This window comes from Bombina bombina, chromosome 1 (genome assembly GCF_027579735.1).
Source record: "Bombina bombina isolate aBomBom1 chromosome 1, aBomBom1.pri, whole genome shotgun sequence".
NCBI lineage: Eukaryota > Metazoa > Chordata > Amphibia > Anura > Bombinatoridae > Bombina > Bombina bombina.
Genome location: NC_069499.1, coordinates 599,048,703 through 599,069,319, shown reverse-complemented (window position 1 = coordinate 599,069,319; position 20,617 = coordinate 599,048,703). Strand labels below are relative to the sequence as shown.

At 39.9% G+C, this 20,617-nt stretch overlaps 2 protein-coding genes across 4 annotated transcripts in view; one reads left to right on the top strand and one right to left on the bottom strand.

Annotated features, from left to right (window-relative positions):
- The window catches only part of LOC128645721 (thioredoxin reductase-like selenoprotein T), a 51,485-nt gene extending 40,218 nt beyond the window's left edge, over positions 1 to 11,267 (bottom strand). Inside the window, exon 1 of the mRNA XM_053698931.1 lies at positions 11,073 to 11,267. Coding sequence (XP_053554906.1) covers positions 11,073 to 11,233 — 161 coding nt within the window. The 5' untranslated portion in view covers positions 11,234 to 11,267. The remainder of the gene's footprint in view (positions 1 to 11,072) is intronic.
- Positions 11,268 to 11,270: 3 nt separating this feature from the next.
- The window catches only part of FAAH2 (fatty acid amide hydrolase 2), a 59,960-nt gene continuing 50,613 nt past the window's right edge, over positions 11,271 to 20,617 (top strand). The window contains exon 1 of one of the 3 annotated variants that reach the window (XM_053698928.1): positions 11,271 to 11,374. The gene's annotated coding sequence lies outside the window, so the exon portion shown is untranslated. Of the gene's footprint in view, positions 11,375 to 12,974; positions 13,044 to 14,026; positions 14,136 to 20,617 lie in introns of those variants that run through there. The other 2 variants (XM_053698929.1, XM_053698930.1) reach the window with 2 other exon arrangements.

Genomic DNA, 20,617 nt, shown 5'->3' with positions numbered 1-20,617 from the left:
CTCTGTTAAGATGTTTCAGCACACAGGGTATTTATTTCAGCCTGCAGCGGCGGTTACTGCGGTGGCTGAATCTGCTACCTATTGGTGTGACTCTTTGTCAAAGATGATCGAGGTGGAAACTCCCCTCGATTAAATCCAGGAAATAATTAAGGCCTTGAGGGTAGCTAATTCGTTTATCTGTGATGCCAACATGCAGATTATTTGCTTGAATGCTAAGACATCAGGTTTCTCTGTTCCAGCCCGTAGGTCTGCTGACATGACTTCAAAATCTAGATTGCTTTCCATTCAAGGGGAAGATTCTTTTCAGTCCAGGCCTGGACACTATCATATCCAGGGTCACTGGGGGCAAGGGTGCCTTTCTACCGCAGGATAAGAATAAGCCTAAAAAGATAGGGTCCAAATTTTCTTCCCTTTCGTTCGGATAAATCCCAACGTCATCAGACCTCCACGAAGCCTGATCAGTCCAAGGGAACTTGAAACCATCTCAATCTTTGAATAAATCCAAGGAGAACATGAAGTCTGCCAAGACAAAATAGTCATAAAGGGGTGGCCCCCGATCCGTCACTGGATCGTATTGGGGGCAGCCTCTTTTTGTGGAGGCTTGGCTGAGAGACCTGCAAGACCCTTGGGTTCTGGAGGTCATTGCTCAGGGTTACAGGATAGGTTTAAAATCTCATCCACCCAGGGACAGATTCCTCTTATCAAACCTGTCTTCAAGGCCAGAAAAAAAAAAAAGAGATGCTTTTCTAGGGTGTGTGAAGGATCTCTCCTCCCTAGGAGTAATTGTGTCAGTACCTATAGCAGAGAGATGTCTGGGGTACTACTCAAACCTTTTTGTGGTCCCAAAGAAGGAGGGTACGTTTCGCCCGATTCTAGACCTAAAGTGTTTAAACAAGTTTCTGTTGGTCCCATCGTTCAAGATGGAGATGATAAGGTCTATCCTGTCCTTAGTTCAAGAGGGACAGTTCATGACTACAATAGACTTGAAGGATGCTTACCTTCATGTGCCAATACACAAGGAGCACTTCAAGTTCTTAAGATTCACTTATTTGGATCAACACTTCGTTTGTTGCTCTTCATTTTGGTCTAGCACTGCCCCAAGAGTCTTTACGAATGTTCTGTGGGCCCTACTTGCGGTGGCGAGATCCAGAGGTATTGCAGTAGAGCCAATTTTGGACGACATCCTGATCCAGGCTCCGTCCTGCCGGATGGCAGAAGACCATTCAAGAGCTCTTCTACTTCTTCAATCTCATGGATGGAGCTCCTGGGCACGATAATAGTTTCCATATCTATGAAGATATTCCTTACAGACCAGAGACGTTGCAAAATTAATTCCAATTGTCTTGCCCTCCAGACCATCTGTGGCCCTGTCTATGGAGGTGATTGGGCTCATGGTGTCCAGCATAGATATCATGCCATTCGCCAGGTTCTATCTCAGACCTCTTCAGTTGTGCATGCTAAGGCAATGGAACAGAGAACACTCGGATCTATCACAACAAATTTCTCTGGTGGCTCTGTTAAGATTGCCTGTCCCAGGGGACATCCTTCTTAAGACCATCCTGGGAGATTGGGACTCCGGACGCAAGTCTATCAGGATGAGGAGCTGTTTGGGTTGCCAGGAAGGCACAGGGCCGGTGGTCTCGAGAGGAATCTCTCCTCCCGATCAACATTTTGGAGCTTCGAGCAATCTTCAATGCTCTGAGGAATTGGTCTCTTCTGGGTTCGTCCCAGTTTATCAGATTCCAATCGGACAAAATTACCTCTGTGGCTTACATCAACCATCAGGGAGGAAAGAGAAGCTCCCTAGCCATGAGGGAAGTATCTTGGATCCTGGAATGGGCAGAGGCCCACAACTGCTCGCTGTCAGCGATCCACATTCCGGGTGTGGATAACTGGAAAGTGGATTTTCTCAGCAGACAGTTGCATCATCCGGGGGAATGGTCTCTCCATTCTGTGGTGTTTGCGGATATTTGCAACAGATGGGGCACGCCGGAGATAGATTTCATGGCGTCCAGACTCAATTCCAAGCTACCCAGATACGGGTCGCAGTCCAGGGATCCACAGGCAGAACTGATAGATGCCTTAGCAATGCCTTGGGGGTTCAACCTAGTTTACATATTTCCACCGTTACCACTCCTAACCTCGGGTAGTGGCCCGCAACAAGCAGGAGCAAGCTTTGACTATTTAAATTGCTCCGTTGTGGCTGCAAAGTGAAGTATATGGTTTGCGGACCTGGGGGGGGGGGGTGGGATGTCATCTCCTCCATGGAGGTTACCTTGTCGCAGAGATCTGCTGGAACAGGGTCCCTTTGTTCATCAAAATCTAGATTCTCTGAGGCTGACTGCATGGAGATTGAACGCTTAGTCCTAGCCAAGAGAGGTTCTTCTGAGAGAGTGATTGAGATTCTCATTCAAGCCAGAAATCCGGTCACCCGTCGCATCTATCATAGGGTGTGGAGGACCTATTTAGTTTGGTATGAAGAACGTGGATTCCCCTGGCATAAGGTAAAGGTATCCAGGATTCTTTCCTTTCTCCAAGAGGGTTTGGAGAAGGGACTTGCCACTAGATTCTTAAAAGGACAGATTGTGTTACTTCACAAGAGGCTCGCTCAGCTTCCCGATATTCAGTCTTTTGTTCAGGCACTGTCCAGAATCAGGCCTGTGCTTAGACATTCCGCTCCTCCTTGGAGTTTCTTAAGTTTTTGCAGAGGGCTCCGTTTGAGCCCATGCACTCGGTTGACATTAAATTATTGTCTTGGAAGGTTCTTTTTCTACTAGCTATTGCTTCTGCATGCAAAGTATCTGAAATACGGGCCTTGCAATGTGAGCCTCCTTACCTAGTTTTTCACGCTGATAAGGCTGTTCTTCGCACTGGTTTGGGTTTTTCCCCCTAAGGTTGTGACTGATCACAACATCAATCAGGAGATTGTGGTTCCTTCTTTGTGTCCTAATCCTTCCTTCTTCTTTGAAGGAATGATTATTTCATAATCTGGATGTGGTTCGGGCTTTGAAGTTTTATCCTCAGGCCACGAAGGATTTTAGGCAAACTCAGCATTGTTTGTTGTCTATTTTGGGAAGCATAGAGGGCAGAAGGCTTCTTTCCCTTCCCTATCTTTTGGTTGAGGAGCATTATCCGTTTCGCATATAAGACTGCGGGACATAAGCCTCCTCAGAGGATTACGGCTCATTGAACTAGAGCTGTGGCGTCTTCTTGGGCCTTCAAGAATGAGGCCTCAATGGAGAAGATTTGTAGGGCGGCTGGTCTTCCTTACATAATTTTTCAAAGTTTTACAAATTTGATGTTTTTGCTTCGGCTGAAGCAGCTTTTGAGAGAAAGGTTTTGCAGGCTGTGGTGCCCTCAGAATAGGGTCCGCCTCTCTTTACCATCCCATTTTCATTCAGTGTCCTCTAGAGCTTGGGTATATGTTTTCCACAAGTAAGGAATGAAGCCGTGAACTCTCCTCATATTAAGATGGAAAACAAATTATGCTTACCTAATAATTCCATTTCCATCTGTATGAGGAGAATCCACGGCCCACGTCCATTTTCTCTGTTGGGTGGACCTAAATTTTTTTATACCCCGATATTTATCCTACTGTTTCTTATTCCCTCAGCAGAATGACTGGGGGATGAGGGACGTGGGGGATTTAAGCCTTTGGTTGGGGTGTCTTTGCCTCCTCCTTGTGGCGAGGTTCTGTATTTCCCACAAGGAATGAAGCAGTGGACTCTCCTCATACAGATTGAAACGAAATTATCAGGTAAGCATAATTTATGTATTTTGCAATTTGAGGGACATTTGGGGCCCAATATTTTTAAAATTCCACAGTAAAAAGTCCCCATACTTTGTGATATCGTAGAGGGGTCATTGTGTGAGATAGCTGTGGACAATATTTAGTGGCACAATGGGAGATTGTTTTTTATTCCTAAGTGAAATTGGTGGCAAGTGCCTATTTTTGCAATTAGATGGACATTTGGGGCTCAATATTTTTAAAATTCTACAGTAAAAAGTCCCCATACTTTGTGTTATCGTAAAGGGGTCATTGTGTGAGATGGGTCTGGTGAAAATTTAGTGGCACAATGGAAGATTTTGTTTTTATTCCTAAGTGAAATTGTTTGGAATTTTAAAAATATTGGGCCCCAAATGTCTATCAAATTGCAAAAATAGGCACATTCAAACAATTTCACTTAGGAATAAAAACAACATCTCCCATTGTGCCACTAAATTTTCACCAGACCTATCTCACACAATGACTCCTCTACGATATCACAAAGTATGGGGACTTTTTACTTTGGAATTTTAAAAATATTGGGCCCCAAATGTCTCTCAAATTGCAAAAATAGGCACATTCAAAGTAAAAAGTCCCCATACTTTGTGATATCGTAGAGGAGTCATTGTGTGAGATAGGTCTGGTGAAAATTTAGTGGCACAATGGGAGATTTTGTTTTTATTCCTAAGTGAAATTGTATGAATATTCCTATTTTTGCAATTTGAGGGACACAATTTGAGGTACTGGCACAATTACTCCTAGGGAGGAGAGATCCCTCACGCACCCTAGAAAAGCATCTCTTTTTTCTGGCATTGAAGACAGGTTTGATAAGAGGAATCTGTCCCTGGGTGGATGAGATTTTAAACCTATCCTGTAACCCTGAGCAATGACCTCCAGAACCCAAGGGTCTTGTAGGTCTCTCAGCCAAGCCTACACAAAAAGAGAGAGTCTGCCCCCAATACGATCCAGTGACGGATCGGGGGCAACCCCTTCATGACTATTTTGTCTCGGCAGACTTCTTGTTCTCCTTGGATTTATTCCAAGATTGAGATCAGGCTTCGTGGAGGGCTGATGACATTGGGATTTATTCGAACAAAGGGACGAAAATTTGGACCCTATCTTTTAGGCTTATTCTTCTTATCCTGCGGTAGAAAGGCACCCTTGCCCCCAGTGACCCTGGATATGATAGAGTCCAGGCCTGGACTGAAAAGAATCTTCCCCTTGAATGGAAAGCAATCTAGATTTTGAAGTCATGTCAGCAGACCTACGGGCTAGAACAGAAAAGCCTGATGTCTTAGCATTCAAGCAAATAATCTGCATGTTTGCATCACAGATAAACGAATTAGCTACCCTCAAGGCCTTAATTCTTTCCTGGATTTAATCAAGGGGAGTTTCCACCTCGATCATCTTTGACAAAGAGTCACACCAATAGGTAGAGGCTTCAGCCACCGCTGCAGGCTGAAATAAATACCCTGTGTGCTGAAACATTTTAACAGAGTTTCCAGTTTTTTATCCATTGGTTCCTTAAACGAGGAACTATCCTCAAGTGGGATAGTGGTGCGCTTAGCCAGTGTGGAGATAGCTCCATCCACCTTAGGGACCGACCCCCACAAGTCAGGAACCGGGAACAATTTCTTAAAGGAAAAAGAAGGGGAAAAAGAAAATCCAAGTCTCTCCCATTCATTCTTAATAATATTTACCATCTTTACTGGAACCGGAAAAGTCTGTGGCACCACCATGTCCTCATAAGCCTTATCAAGCTTAGGAATAGAGTTTCCTCAGGTAATTTCGGTTCCGGAACCTCCAACGTAGCCAACACTTCCTTAAACATAAAGCATAAGTGCTCGACCCTAAATCTAAAGTCTGGTTCCTCCGCAACCGGAGGCCTAGAAGCAGTCGATTCTGACCCAGAAAGAGGCTCTTCTGAAGTATCAGAGGTGTCTTCAGCCGTGGATAATCTAATATCAGATAAATCCAACAAGTTGATAGATGACCCCTGGGAAGGGTAGCAATATTTAACCTTTCACTTGCACTTAGCAGGGTGAGGTAAAGCACTGAAGGCCGCAGACACTGCCGTTTGCAACTGTTCATTAAAGTCTGGAAGGATTAGTAGTGCGATGGGGAGCTGCATGTGTAATAGGAGATGATTGCAGGGAACGCACCTCACGGGACGGAGACACCTCAGAGGTGGATTGCTCAGTGGTACTAAACATCTTTCTTCAGGCATATCATATGCATAATCCTGAAGAAACAGCGTTGGAGCTGAGAAACATGTTGCATTGATCCAAGGAGGACAAGTATTTGTCCTACCTGTTGGTTCTTGTTTTTATTAATGTTTTAATAAACCTTTTATATTTTATAATTGGAACCACCTCTGGAATTTTTTTATATACACCACGTTTAACCCATCTCCATTGGGACCTAACTTTCTCTTTTGATAAGCCGCTGCTCTGTTATTGAGCTTATCCCTGGAACCTTTCATCCTAGGTTTTGGTGTTGCCTGTGCTGATCCAGCTTCCCTGCAGCTTCCCAGGAACCCTTTTGGACTGGTCCTGTTCCCATATAGGATCACAGCAAGCTGGGCTGCTGCAATTGCTCAGTGCGTGCCCGATAGCACTGTATGAGTGCTCTGGATAAATGTGAGTACCCTGGTGTAATTTCTTCCACTATCTTGGATCTCTTTACTGGTACATTTGCCTCGTTTTGTCTTCCCATGTTATTTCCAGAGTCCTCCATAACTTGCACTTTTAATACGAACAATAGAAAAAGAGAAAAAGAGAAATGGTACCTTTTATACCCCCAATGGCCGGGGCACTCACCACCTCCTATGACCCAGGCCCCACAGAGAAACCGCGTTGTCTCCTGTAAACTGCACGGTAAGGAAAGAGGAAGATAATGAGGCCACACCCGGTCACATGGAGTGCCATGCAGGACCGCTCCTGCTGCAGGAAGAGAAGTGCTCCAAGTTAACAGGCTGCGCAGTTCTCCCAAAATGAAAGTAAAACCTGAATGTTCCCACATCTGCCAGAGCCTCATCTCACACATGTCGCTGCATAAAACATAATAAAGCAATCATGCATAAATCCCCCCTGTTCAATAATCTCCTTCCAGGGATATTCACCCTTGATTCTATACAGATAAAGGAGTCACACTGTGACGTTGTCTTCCTACGTTATCATATGAGATAAAATGGAACGATCTTACCGGAATCATCGCCGTGGAACAGAACACAGCCTCTCAAGTTTGACAGTCTGTTGCATCGCACCTGACATGAACTTGAGTGATAAAAGCAGGCAGTGAAACTCGTCTACACGGATTGCTTAGGAGTTAATACGAGTCTGGATGGTTTTGCAGAAAGATTTTCCCTCCCTGCATCTCTAGACCCTAACTTTTCGTCAATGCTCTCACTGAGAGGCTGACAAGACTACTTAAATCTCCAGTCCCATAGTGAGGAGTACTACCCTGCATAAGAAAGAACACCAAGAATAGTAATTGTTACAGCCCTACCCTCCATAAGAGACTACTCCGAATCTTACCACACTTCTCTGCCATCCTCCTGTGACGAAAGGCAAAGAATGACTGGGGCATGAGGGACGGTATTTAAGCCTTTGGATGGGGTGTCTTTGCCTCCTCCTGGTGGCCAGGTTCTGTATTCCCCACAGCTAAGGAATGAAGCCGTGGACTCTCCTCATATTAAGATGGAAATAAGCACTTTCCAAAAATTTCACGTATGAATAAAAGCAAAATCCCTCATTGTGCCAATAAAGAGGGGTCATTGTGTGAGACAGCTGTGGTGAAAATTGAATTGCACAATGGGAGATTTTATTTTTATCCCCAAATTTTGCAATTTGAGGGACATTTGGGGACTAATATTTTTAAAATTCCAAAGTAAAAATTACCCATACTTTGTGATATCGTAGTGGGGTAATTGTGTAAGATAGCTGCAGTAAATATTTAGTGGCTCAATGGGAGATTTTGTTTTTATCCCTTAGTGAAATTGGTGCCCAATTTGCAACTTGAGGCCCAATATTTTTAAAATTGCACAGTAAAAAGTCCCCATACTTTGTGATATCGTAGAGGGGTCATTGTGTGAGATAGCTGTGGTGAATATTTAGTGGAACAATGGGAGATTTTGTTTTAATTCCTAAGTGAAATTGCTGGCAAGTGCCTATTTTTCAATTAGATGGATATTTGGGGCCCGTTATTTTTAAAATTCCACAGTAAAAACTCCCCATACTTCGTGATATCGTAAGAGGGGTCATTGTGTAAGATAGCTGTGGGGTATATTTAGTGGCACAATGGGAGATTTAGTTTTTATCCCCAAGTGAAATTGTTTGAATGTGCCTATTTTTGCAAGCATGAGGAATATTTGAGGCCCAATATTTTTAAAATTCCACAGTAAAAAGTCCCCATAATTTGTGATAGCGTAGAGGGGTCATTGTGTGAGATAGCTTTGGTGAATATTTAGTGGCACAGGAGCGAGCTGCACTTAGTCTTATGGCGCGGTCGGGCCGGGCTGCGACTATACAGCTGGCCCGATGCACTGAGTAAATATAACAGACCCGCTCAGCAGAGAGCGGGTCTGTGAAACAGCGGGGTTTTTTTTTTTTTAAATTAATAGGGGAAATTATGTTTTATAATGTTTGGCTGATATAATGTTATATAATTCTGCACTATGTGCAGAATTATATAACATTATTTTTAAAAATTTACTGACACTTTAATGCTTAGAGAAATGCTGGAAAATGACTTTTTTGTTTTAATTTGAGTGACATTTATAACAAAAATGCTTGTTGTATTCATTAAAACATTTCTTATTAGCATATATGTATGGTACAGCCTTTAATAGTCTTAAGAAAGTGCTAACAAATAAGTGTCTGATAGCTTGACTACTGTTTTATAACTGTCTGATAGCTCCAAAACAGTGTCTGATAGCTTGACTTGGATTTTTCAACTGTCTGATAGCTTGACTCCAGTGAAATGGACAGGGCCGCCATCAGGGGGTGACAGGGGTGACTCCTGTCAGGGGCCCAATGGGCTAGGGGGCCCCATGAGGCAAGAACTAACAGCAGAGTGCTAATTGAGCATGGGAAATGTTATTACAAGAAGTAAAGTATTAGCATTTGAGAGGATTTCTGAGTGTGCACTAAACCACTATGCAGTGTGAGACAAACTTGGCACTTTGTTTGTAGAGTGTGTGCCTGGGTCAGACGGCTGATCACTTTCATTTGCAGAGGAGGTAGGTATTACTTAGCAAATGTTTTTTATTTCTTTGTGCAATTTAAGATTGTAACTTCAGTGTGGTAGTAGTTGTATGGTGGGGCCAGGGGTCCATAAAAACACATTTTTTTAGCAGCAGTGTATTTATGATTATTTGACAATGCGGTAGAAATTCTATATTTAAAACCATGCAGAAATGTTTCCTCCTCAATACACAAATGATATATATTACATTCAAGTTTACTGCCCCTTTATGCAAGGACTTTCCAGATACAAGGAGGCATTTTATTTAAGATTTTTACATCTGCATAACATGTTATACTCACAGACTAAGATTGCTCAGTATTGGAAATGAGACAGGTTAACTTAAAACCGTTCAGTTTACTCTACAGCTGACTTAATTTTGAAATGCATACCAACAAGCTTAAATCCTGCATTTAACCAGATCTAATGGTATGAGTACCACAGCTTATGGTTCCACCAAGACCATATAGAGTACAGCATTTTCAAAATCCACAAGTACAGCTGACAGATGGGAACATTTGTACACTATATTTGAAGTGGTGCTCTTGGTTGGGGAAAATATCAAAAAAACAAACATATGTCAACCTTTTAAAAGTACTTTTCTTCATCTAGCCATCTACCCAGATCATTAATGTACAATTTTGAATTCACAGAATTATTTTTGTTTGCACATTTCCAAATATGATTCTTTAAAAAGTGATCTCTGCATTTTTTTTATCATGCATGTCACACACTGTTGATTTAGGGGATGCAAGGTGCATAAATGTTTCCTCCTGTGAGTGTTTCTGTGGGTGTCTGTGTTTATGTCTTTGTGCTTTGGTTTGTGTCTCTATGAGTGTGTATGTATTTTTTTTCTGTTGGTATCTCTGTGAGGGTGGGTGTGTATGTCTTTGTGCATTTTCTGTGGATGTCTGTGAGGGTGTGTGCATATGTCTTTGTGCATTTTCTGTGGATGTCTGTGAGGGTGTGTGCATATGTCTTTGAGCTTTTTCTCTGGATGCCTCTGTGAGGGTGGGTGTGTATGTCTGTTTTCTGTGGATGTCTCTGTGAGGGTGTATGTGTGTGTATGTATGTCTGTGTTTTCTGTAGATGTCTCTGTGAGGGTGTGTATTTTCTGTGGGTGTCTCTGTGAGGGTGTGTGTATGTCTTTGTGTGTTTTCTGTAGATGTCTCAGTGATGGTGTGTATGTCTATGTGTTTTCTGTGGGTGTCTGTGTGTGTGTGTGTGTGTGTGTTTTCTGAGGCTGTCTCTGTTGGTGTTTCCTTGGGTGTATGTGCAAGTTTGAGTTTGTGTGTGTGTCCTTTGTCTGTTCCTTTTTAGGACATTTTGACCTTACTACTGATTATACACATCTTTCTACAGACTTTGAGACCTTTCCGGAAGTCACCAATCTACCATATAACCTTTAAATTATTGTTTAGGCAGTTCAGGGCCCTTCCTTTCAGCCACTGCATGCTGATGTCATCATTTAGTTGGCATCTTCCTTTACAAAAAGATAATCAGAACTCCATATTTTGTTTTCTAAATCTCCTTTTTTTACAAAACTGTAGTTTACCTCATTACTTGTCAGGTCAATGTAAACAAGTGCTAAGTGTCTGTTTGGGTGTATGTGTCTGAGTTTCTTTGCGTGTTTGCTAGAGTGTATATATGTGAATCCTTATGTGTGAGTGTGTGTGTGTTTCAGTGTATGTTATTACCTTTACAACATTTTCAAGTTTAAATAGACACTTAAGAATTAAGTGCATATACGTTTTAGTCACTTGGTCAAAAATTGCACATGTCAAAGGAGGGGGGGCTGATCAATGGTTAAGTCAGGGGCCCCAAAATTTCTGGAAATGGAGGGGGTATTATTATAAAATGGTCAGTGAGTGCACACTGTCAAAACTATATTATTATTATTATTATTATTATTATTATTATATACACATTACTAGTACGTGTGTATTGCACAGCTGCGCAGCAGATGAGGTGAAACTAACGCAGCTGAATATCGAAATAGAACATGCACCTTCCCGAAAATTCTGCTAAGTGCCTCCATAGACAATCTGATGATTTCACTCACCAGTACAGAAAACGCAGTCCGGGTCTCCCCGACGTTACTACACTTCCTGAAGTAGTCTGGATGCTGGCTGGAGGGGTCCGGCCTCTGTATACATCTCGTATAGTAAGAGCGCTGAACGCAACAAATAGTAAAAGCCAGGAGAAAGGCCTTACCTCCGCCATGTTTGTTACTTCCGCCAATACAAGAATGGCTGTCAATCGTACTTCCGCCAGCACTGGCTGCTTCGAACATATGACAGTCACTTCTGTTTAGAAATTGATAGCTTTATCAACAGAGACAAAAGCTGAAGGTTATACGAACTGGTGAGATCAGATACGGAAGTATCTTAAACCCCCCCACAAAAACTAACTTTATTCTTCAGCCCAACCCCAGACCTCGTGTTTACTAAAAATTAGCTTGTATAACAACGCTAGAAAATACATTTATTAACATACATTGTCAAAACGACGGTCTTTCCATGTTTCTTATATATTCCATGATGTAATCAAAAACTGGAAAAAGAGTGTAACTTTGCTGGTGCGGAAATTTTTGGCTAGTGACTTTCTGTCATACCATCAGTAACCCAAAAAGGGTTATTCTGGTTATCATTTGTTTATTTCATTCAGTTGCAAAGTGAGACATATTTCTGTGTTTTCAATGTAAAACTCAGCGTTCTCAATATATGTTAAAACATTTTAAATAAGAAAAGGCAGCAGTAGGGTGAAGATTACTGGCGAAGAACTAAAGTGGATGCACTACTCTCCAATGCCCCTCTATTCCCCTTCTGCTTACTGCCCAGTGCCCTGTGTTATCACTTGATTATTTATAAACTACTGCCATATTTAAAGGGATATTAAACCCAAAAAAATGTTTCTTTCATGATTCAGATAGAGAATACCATTTTAAACAACTTTCTAATTCACATCTATTATCTAATTTGCTTCATTCTCTTGATAATCTTTCCTGAAAAGCATATCTAGATAGGCTCAGCAGCTTCTGATAGGTGGCTGCACATAGATGAATCATGTGATTGTCTCACCAATGTATATTGGTATTCCTTTAACAAAGGATATCTAAAGATTGCACCAAATTAGGTAATAGAAGTAAATTGGAATGTTGTTTAAAATTGTATTCTCTTTCTGAATCATAAAATACATTTTTTGAGTTTAATGTTCCTTTAAGTGCAAGGTGAAACACAATATTAAATATATTTTATAAATTGATACAAACAATAGAAATGTAGTAATGATTAATAAACACCAGTGATGGACAACTTCCTAACACAGGGGCTACAAATAATTATTTTAAAAGTGTTAAGGTTCACATATAAATTTCTAGCTACTAAACACACAAATAATAATACATTTCCCAAAAGCGTCCAGTGACACAGGGCCTGATTTAGCGAATGTTTGTCTACTGGTCTCCAGAGCGCTGGAGTTATGGTCACCTTGTTTGTCGACCCACCAGAAGTCTCCAAAGCACACATTTTTTGTTCCACTTTTACTGGGGCCATAAAAACTGACATACAGTATATTCTTTTTTTTTCTGCTTTTTCCCCAGGGGCCTCAAAGACTAGTGTAGAGTGACACCTGTGGCCCAGGAAACTACTGGTGATTTTTGGCAATATGCAACTACTGCACTTAATTGACTAAACAGTTGTGTTTTGTTAGGGAGCTGCTACTCTTATGGCTGCTGAGCAGGACTTTACTTCTGGAGAGATTAAATATATAGTTATTTAGTGCTAGTCTTGCAAAGTTATAAAGGCCTTTTAAAGGGTCATTAAACTGCTAGGCCCAACCACAAAATCACGTTTTTTCCTCCCATGACTGCAGTTCTTTTCAAAGCTGTTGTCTTATTTTAAACTTTTGATTGTGTTGGTTTGTCAAGCTCCATATCTTTATACTTTGTACCGCCATTTTGAAGCTTAGGTGTTCTTGCACATGTGATAGAAGCAAATCTTCAAACCCTTAGAAGCACCAGTATAAATCACAGGTAAATGTTTAGTTGTAATTATATTTTAACCTATTGAAATATTCTCACAGTGGTGGGTTGTTTTCCCACTGATTTGTAAAATTAGTAACATTCTTGGTACTTTGCTTCTATTTCACAATAAAGAAGATTTTGTATTTTAGCAGTGCTGCCTGGCTGGACTTTTTTGTTATTGTGGGTATATGAAGTGACTCTATAGACGTGCACGCTTATTCACAGGTGTTGGTTGCTCCTTTGAAGCTGTACTGTAAAATGAGTAGACTGAGGTATTGGCCCAGGTAACAAGTGGATCACTATTGATAATGTAGGGTGCAATATCAATATCACTGAGCTACGCTAAAATCAGCATGCAAATTATTTGAAATATAAGTTATTATTTTTATTATTATTGAACACTATATTAAAAAGGTGTTTGACTGGGAAGGGCTCAAAAGTGTATATATATATATATATATATATATATATATATATATATATATATATATATATATATATATATAATTAAATATTTGTATGTGGGTACATGTGTATACATGTGTATTAGCAATCAACATCATTAATTTTTTTGCACTCCCATTATGTTAAAAACTGTATGTTAATTTATTTAACATGGCATTGACAAAGACAACCTCGTTTGTCTTTTTTAAAAAAAAAAACTTCTAAGCAAGTAATGTGTCAAACAACTTTATTTTCATGTCTACATAAACTTAGTTGATCAAAAATCACAAAATGCATAACATTTTTTAGATCTTATCTTAATTAAAGTGAAGGTCAATTTAAATTAATTAGTGCCCGGTTTTTAATAAACCTAAAACGAGGGCACTTTAATTAATCAAAATTGATATTTCACTCCTTATCTTCAAAAATTTACCTTTTAATCCTAATTGCCGCTCCAGCGATTCCCCCAGCTGTCAGAAGCCTCTCCTTACGTCAGAAATTACAAATCTGGCTTCCTCCAATCACAGTTTTCCACCTGAGGGGATCATGGCTTGATGCAACGCCGTGATTTGAGGAAGCCAGATTCGTCATTTTGGACCTGTGAAGAGGACTTGCTACGGGCGGAGGAAGCGCTGCAGTGGCTGCCAGGATTAAAAGGTAAGTTTTTGAAGAAAAGTAGTGAAATGTCAATTTTGATTAATTAAAGTGCCCTTGTTTTTAATAGGTTTATTAAAAACCCGGGCACTAATTCATCCAAATTGTCCTTCACTTTAATTGCAGTAGATATCTGAGATTTTGTGACTTCTGGTGGTTGGTCACTTGATGAATTTAAAAATTCAGTGAATGAGTCTTGTCCTCCCTTTTAAATGGACATTGTAGTCAGTTTATGGACATTGTTTTATCTAAATGAGGGCATTTCAAAGTGTATTTTAGTTTTTTATTTAATGAAAAATCCATGTACCTGCCCTGGACGAATCAGCATTTTCTTGAGAATTGGCAAAATGTACAAACCCAGTGCTGCAGTATAAGCTTCAGTTTGAGTGTTGCTTATCTTACCTCCTTTGCAATTAGAGACATGTATAAATTGGCTCCTGCATATATCAGGCATGTAGGGGGAGAGGGTTCTGAATGTCATGAAATCGACCACAGCTTCTCTTGTGTCAGTAGAACTACATTTTTTAGATTCAAAACCTAGGAAAAGCTAATACATTGCAAAGTTTTCCCCCACTATGTATAATTTAAAAATGTATGGGAAATTAGATTTTATATGTAATGTTTCTTTACTGTTGCACACTCCCCCTCCCTTTACTTGCACTGTTCCCCTGTCATGATGTCTTTTATCTTTCATTGAACCTTGGACACTGTGAGTATGAAGGTTAGTATGTGGTGTCACAAGCACTCCGTGTTACCCGGAGATGGGATTTCTCACACCCTCAATTTGAGGAACATCTGGCATATTTCTATCTGCGCCAATATTTAGATAAGTTCTCTTAGAAGAAGACCAGCTTTAGCTTTACATTTTAAAACAAGCTACTCATTTACAGCATAGTGTACATAGTCTGTTTTTGTAGAGTACTATATATATATATATATTAATCAAATTTCAGTACAGTGTATATAAAAAATAGGAGCTTTCTAAAATGTACATAATAGAGAGATACTAAAAACACATACAATTTTACTATTGTGCAGAAGCTCGTACACACGCTGTTTTATCCTTCTTTCTAATGCTGAGATAGACACCTGTGCTGCTTGGTTAGTATGCTCTGTGGGTTGCACACTGGATGTGCTCATGTGGCTCTGCTAAAACCTTAAAAGGTCATTATAGTCCAACCAGCAGTGCTCTGCGAGTCCCCTTGGTGGGGATTGACCACACAATAGTTTAGGGTCAATAGATGTTAAAATAGCATGCTCTTATGGATTAGAGCATGCCATTTTTTTAATTATAATGGCCCTTTAAAGTATATAGTTTTAAACAAAGGAGCAGCCATGCACTACTGGAAACTAGCTGAACACATTGGTTGAGCCAATGGCAAAAGGCATACAAGTGCAGCTACGAAGCAGTAGCTAGTTCCCAGTAGTGCATTACTGCTCTTAAGATTACTGTGGTGTGCTTTTCATAAAAGGATACCAACAGAACAAAGTAAATTAATAAAAGTAAATTGGAAATTTGTTTAAAATTGCATGCTCTTGAAATCATGAAATTTGGGATATTACATCCCTTTAAACAAAGCTAAATACGTTTTGCAGTAATATGCTGGGCTGTGATTTTGACTTCCATGTCAATTTGAAGGGATATTTTAGTTTAACAATATAATTTATTTCATGACAGTATTTTATTTTTAAACAATTGTTACTATTTAACTGTTTATCTCCTGCAAAGTCAGTCACACATTGAATAGGCATACATATTCATTGGCGCATCTTAGGCCTAGTTTCCATTGTGGTCGTAAAGTTTGGAAACTGGTGGTAACATAGAAATTCCCCATAGACTTTAAAGTGATGGTAAATCTAAGCATTTAAAAAAAGAACGCTAGCATTTACCATCTCTAAAAATAAACAGTAGTTTCAGTTATCACTTATTAAAAAACGGGTGCTAAACTCACCCTTTCTGTGCCGCAAGTAGATTGCTAAACTCGGCGCCTCCAGTCACCCACTGCACAGCGCTCTTTACCAATGAGGTAACGTTTCCACCTCCAAACCAGTGGCCGTGCTAGGATGTCAGCTGACACATATGGCTATTGGTTTAGAGGTGGGAACGTCACCTCATTGACGAAGAGTGCTGTGCCGTGGGTGACTGGAGGCGCTGATTTTAGTGATCTACTCGTAGTACAGGGTGATTTTAGAACCCCTTTTTTTAGTAAGTGATGACTGAAACTACTGTTTATTTGTAGTGATGGTAAATCCTAGCAATTTTTAAACGCTCGTATTTACCATCAATTTAATAGAGATAAATGTTTTTACCACCAGTTTCCAAACTTTACCACCTCAGTGGAAACTAGGCCTTAATTTGCAGTGTCACAAACACATCTATTAATATTTGTGTTCCAAAACACACAACATAAGCCAAATAGCACTTTTATCCTTATTATCCCATCATCCTAAAAACAAATGCAAAGTTTTAATTGAGCTGTTTCGTTTAAAGGGACATGGAAGTGTTTTTTTATTTTTGATGCAAAACTGTTAATCTAAAGAAAACAAAAAACTAGAGAGACAAGGTAAGGTGAGGAAAACACTAGTCCACAGAAAAGTAGATAACTATAAGTTTCTTTGGGACAAAGTGAAACAAGCACAATTTTCAGATGTATTTCACAGCAAAAGGCAGCAAAATAAATAATGAAAGTATATTGCTGCAATGTTAAACTTCCAATAATGAAAATATTACATGTTGTTAAATTTTCAGTTTAATAGCCCTTTAGCTTTAAATTACATTTTCCAGTCCAGGCTGTAAAAAAATAAATAAAAAATAAATAAAAAAATGCATGCCTTCGTTTTGCACATTTTAAATTACAATAGCTGATATTCTGCAAATTAGACCACCAATGCCCCTGATACTGCCATTTTGTCCCCAAAAATAAGGTTAAGGATTAAACAGCCAATCAGTAGATGCATCATTTTAACAATTTAGGGCTAGATTACAAGTTGAGCGTTAATTTATTGTATTTTCGTAAACGGACAAATTTGCTGTTTTAAGGGTGCTCAATAAATAACCAGCCATTGCAAGTAGTCAGACCTCTGGTTAATTTTAAAATGTGCCCCAACTGCCCCCCCCCCCCAAAAAAAAATGGTGTAGTGCCAATTTAAAAATTAAACAAATGAGCAGTTTTTAGGGCTTTAAAGTGGCAGGTATGGGGTGTTAGAAAAAATAAAACAGCGGTAAAAAGTGCCTTTACATTGCGGTGTATGGGGACTGTGTGTTCTCTGTAAATATATATGCTTATATACAGTACATATATATTAATGTGTTATTTGCTGCCCATTGCTGCATGACTTACCACGTTCGCTGCGCTAGTTCTCATGCCGTGTCTGACGAGGCTCCCATTGAAGCCTATGGAAGTGCGCTCTTGTGAGCTCAAATCTTCTGTGTAATGCAATTGCACCTAACTTATAATACATGCGCACGCAAATTTCGTGAAAGAAATATTTTGCACTCACCTTGTAATCTAGCCCAGTGATTTGCAACCTTTTTTTTTTTGCAGTGGCACACTTTTTTACATAAAAAAATCCTGTGGCACATCACCATCCCAAAATTTTACAAAATCACACATTGTAGCCTAATATATGATATATATACAGGGAGTGCAGAATTATTAGGCAAATGAGTATTTTGACCACATCATACTCTTTATGCATGTTGTCTTACTCCAAGCTGTATAGGCTCGAAAGCCTACTACCAATTAAGCATATTAGGTGATGTGCATCTCTGTAATGAGAAGGGGTGTGGTCTAATGACATCAACACCCTATATCAGGTGTGCATAATTATTAGGCAACTTCCTTTCCTTTGGCAAAATGGGTCAAAAGAAGGACTTGACAGGCTCAGAAAAGTCAAAAATAGTGAGATATCTTGCAGAGGGATGCAGCACTCTTAAAATTGCAAATCTTCTGAAGCGTGATCATCGAACAATCAAGCGTTTCATTCAAAATAGTCAACAGGGTCGCAAGAAGCGTGTGGAAAAACCAAGGCGCAAAATAACTGCCCATGAACTGAGAAAAGTCAAACGTGCAGCTACCAAGATGCCACTTGCCACCAGTTTGGCCATATTTCAGAGCTGCAACATCACTGGAGTGCCCAAAAGCACAAGGTGTGCAATACTCAGAGACATGGCCAAGGTAAGAAAGGCTGAAAGACGACCACCACTGAACAAGACACACAAGCTGAAACGTCAAGACTGGGCCAAGAAATATCTCAAGACTGATTTTTCTAAGGTTTTATGGACTGATGAAATGAGAGTGAGTCTTGATGGGCCAGATGGATGGGCCCGTGGCTGGATTGGTAAAGGGCAGAGAGCTCCAGTCTGACTCAGACGCCAGCAAGGTGGAGGTGGAGTACTGGTTTGGGCTGGTATCATCAAAGATGAGCTTGTGGGGCCTTTTCAGGTTGAGGATGGAGTCAAGCTCAACTCCCAGTCCTACTGCCAGTTTCTGGAAGACCCCTTCTTCAAGCAGTGGTACAGGAAGAAGTCTGCATGCTTCAAGAAAAACATGATTTTCATGCAGGACAATGCTCCATCACACGCGTCCAAGTACTCCACAGCGTGGCTGGCAAGAAAGGGTATAAAAGAAGAAAATCTAATGACATGGCCTCCTTGTTCACCTGATCTGAACCCCATTGAGAACCTGTGGTCCATCATCAAATGTGAGATTTACAAGGAGGGAAAACAGTACACCTCTCTGAACAGTGTCTGGGAGGCTGTGGTTGCTGCTGCACGCAATGTTGATGGTGAACATATCAAAACACTGACAGAATCCATGGATGGCACGTTTTTGAGTGTCCTTGCAAAGAAAGGTGGCTATATTGGTCACTGATTTGTTTTTGTTTTGTTTTTGAATGTCAGAAATGTATATTTGTGAATGTTGAGATGTTATATTGGTTTCACTGGTAAAAATAAATAATTGAAATGGGTATATATTTGTTTTTTGTTAAGTTGCCTAATAATTATGCACAGTAATAGTCACCTGCACACACAGATATCCCCCTAAAATAGCTATAACTAAAAACAAACTAAAAACTACTTCCAAAACTATTCAGCTTTGATATTAATGAGTTTTTTGGGTTCATTGAGAGCATGGTTGTTGTTCAATAATAAAATTAATCCTCAAAAATACAACTTGCCTAATAATTCTGCACTCCCTGTATATACAGTGTGTATATATATATATATATATATATATATACATATGGTACTGTGCTGTCATGCCATGCTTCCTACAAACTATACATGACATATTGACATTCATTCACAAACACCCCCGCACTGTTGTCAGTCTGCCGCGGCACACCTGAGGATCTCTCACGGCACACTGGTTGAAAAACACTGATCTAGCCCTTAGTGTACATTGTCTGCTCTTACTGCTTGTGGTTGCTGTTGTCATTGAGGGGGAGGCTGGAATTCTGCTGTGCACAAGTGTCTCAGTATGTTTCCTGCCAAGTTTACATTAGCTATCTGCTCTTTGCATGAACAGTAACTGTGCAGCCTGTGCTAGAAGTGATTTATTGTAGTCAATGTATCACTTCCAATACTATTCGTTTAAAAATACTATATTAGTTTACAAATAAATATCAAAGCAGTAAATTCTAGTTTTATTTCTAAAAGGAAATTAAACACCTCTTTCTTTTGCATAAAATTAGTGCATATCCCACACTCCCATAGAGGCCAAAACACAAAGTCTGCAACCGGCAAATTATTTAGATGGTTTAGACAATTTGCAGAATTTTGAAAACCCAGGTTACAGCTTTTTTTTTTTTTTATCTCTTTAGACCGTGGGGCAAAGCACAATTTTACACCAAAGTAAAGAGTGGTTTAACAGTTTTTTTTAAAAGTAATTTATCAGCACTCAAAATGAAATCCCATAACTTTCCAAAGACATTCACAGCTGGTTTTTATTTTGTGCCCATGTTTACTTCTGTAAGTGATGTCACTGAAAAGGACTTATCAAGTTACAAGATATCTTAACATACCTTTCTGCTATGCTAAAGTTCACAGGTTTTAGATCACATGCAGTTTTATTTTTTTATGAAAGGGGGATAGAAAGGTCAAAATTGAAATGTGCATGGGTACATTTTAATTTTAAATAGAAGCATTTTTGCAATATACTTCCATTAGCAAAAGTGTTTCTGGTAAAAGTAATTACTCTTTTTTATATCAGCATACACACGTATGCTGTGAGGGCCGTGCACCAGCCTTCATACACTACATCTTCTTAGAGGGTCACTACTAGTGGCTTGCATGACACAAATTAAGGGCCCAATTCTCTAAAGGTCTCTGGGCTGGTGAGATTCTTTAAGAATGTTTGCTGGTACTTCTATTTCCCAGGTGGAATTCTGTAAAGCCACTTTTTACCCTGAAGGGTGTCTCACCAAGAGGCGTATACTGCATTTTCGTATAGGAAGAACATGAATACATTACAAAAGTGCAC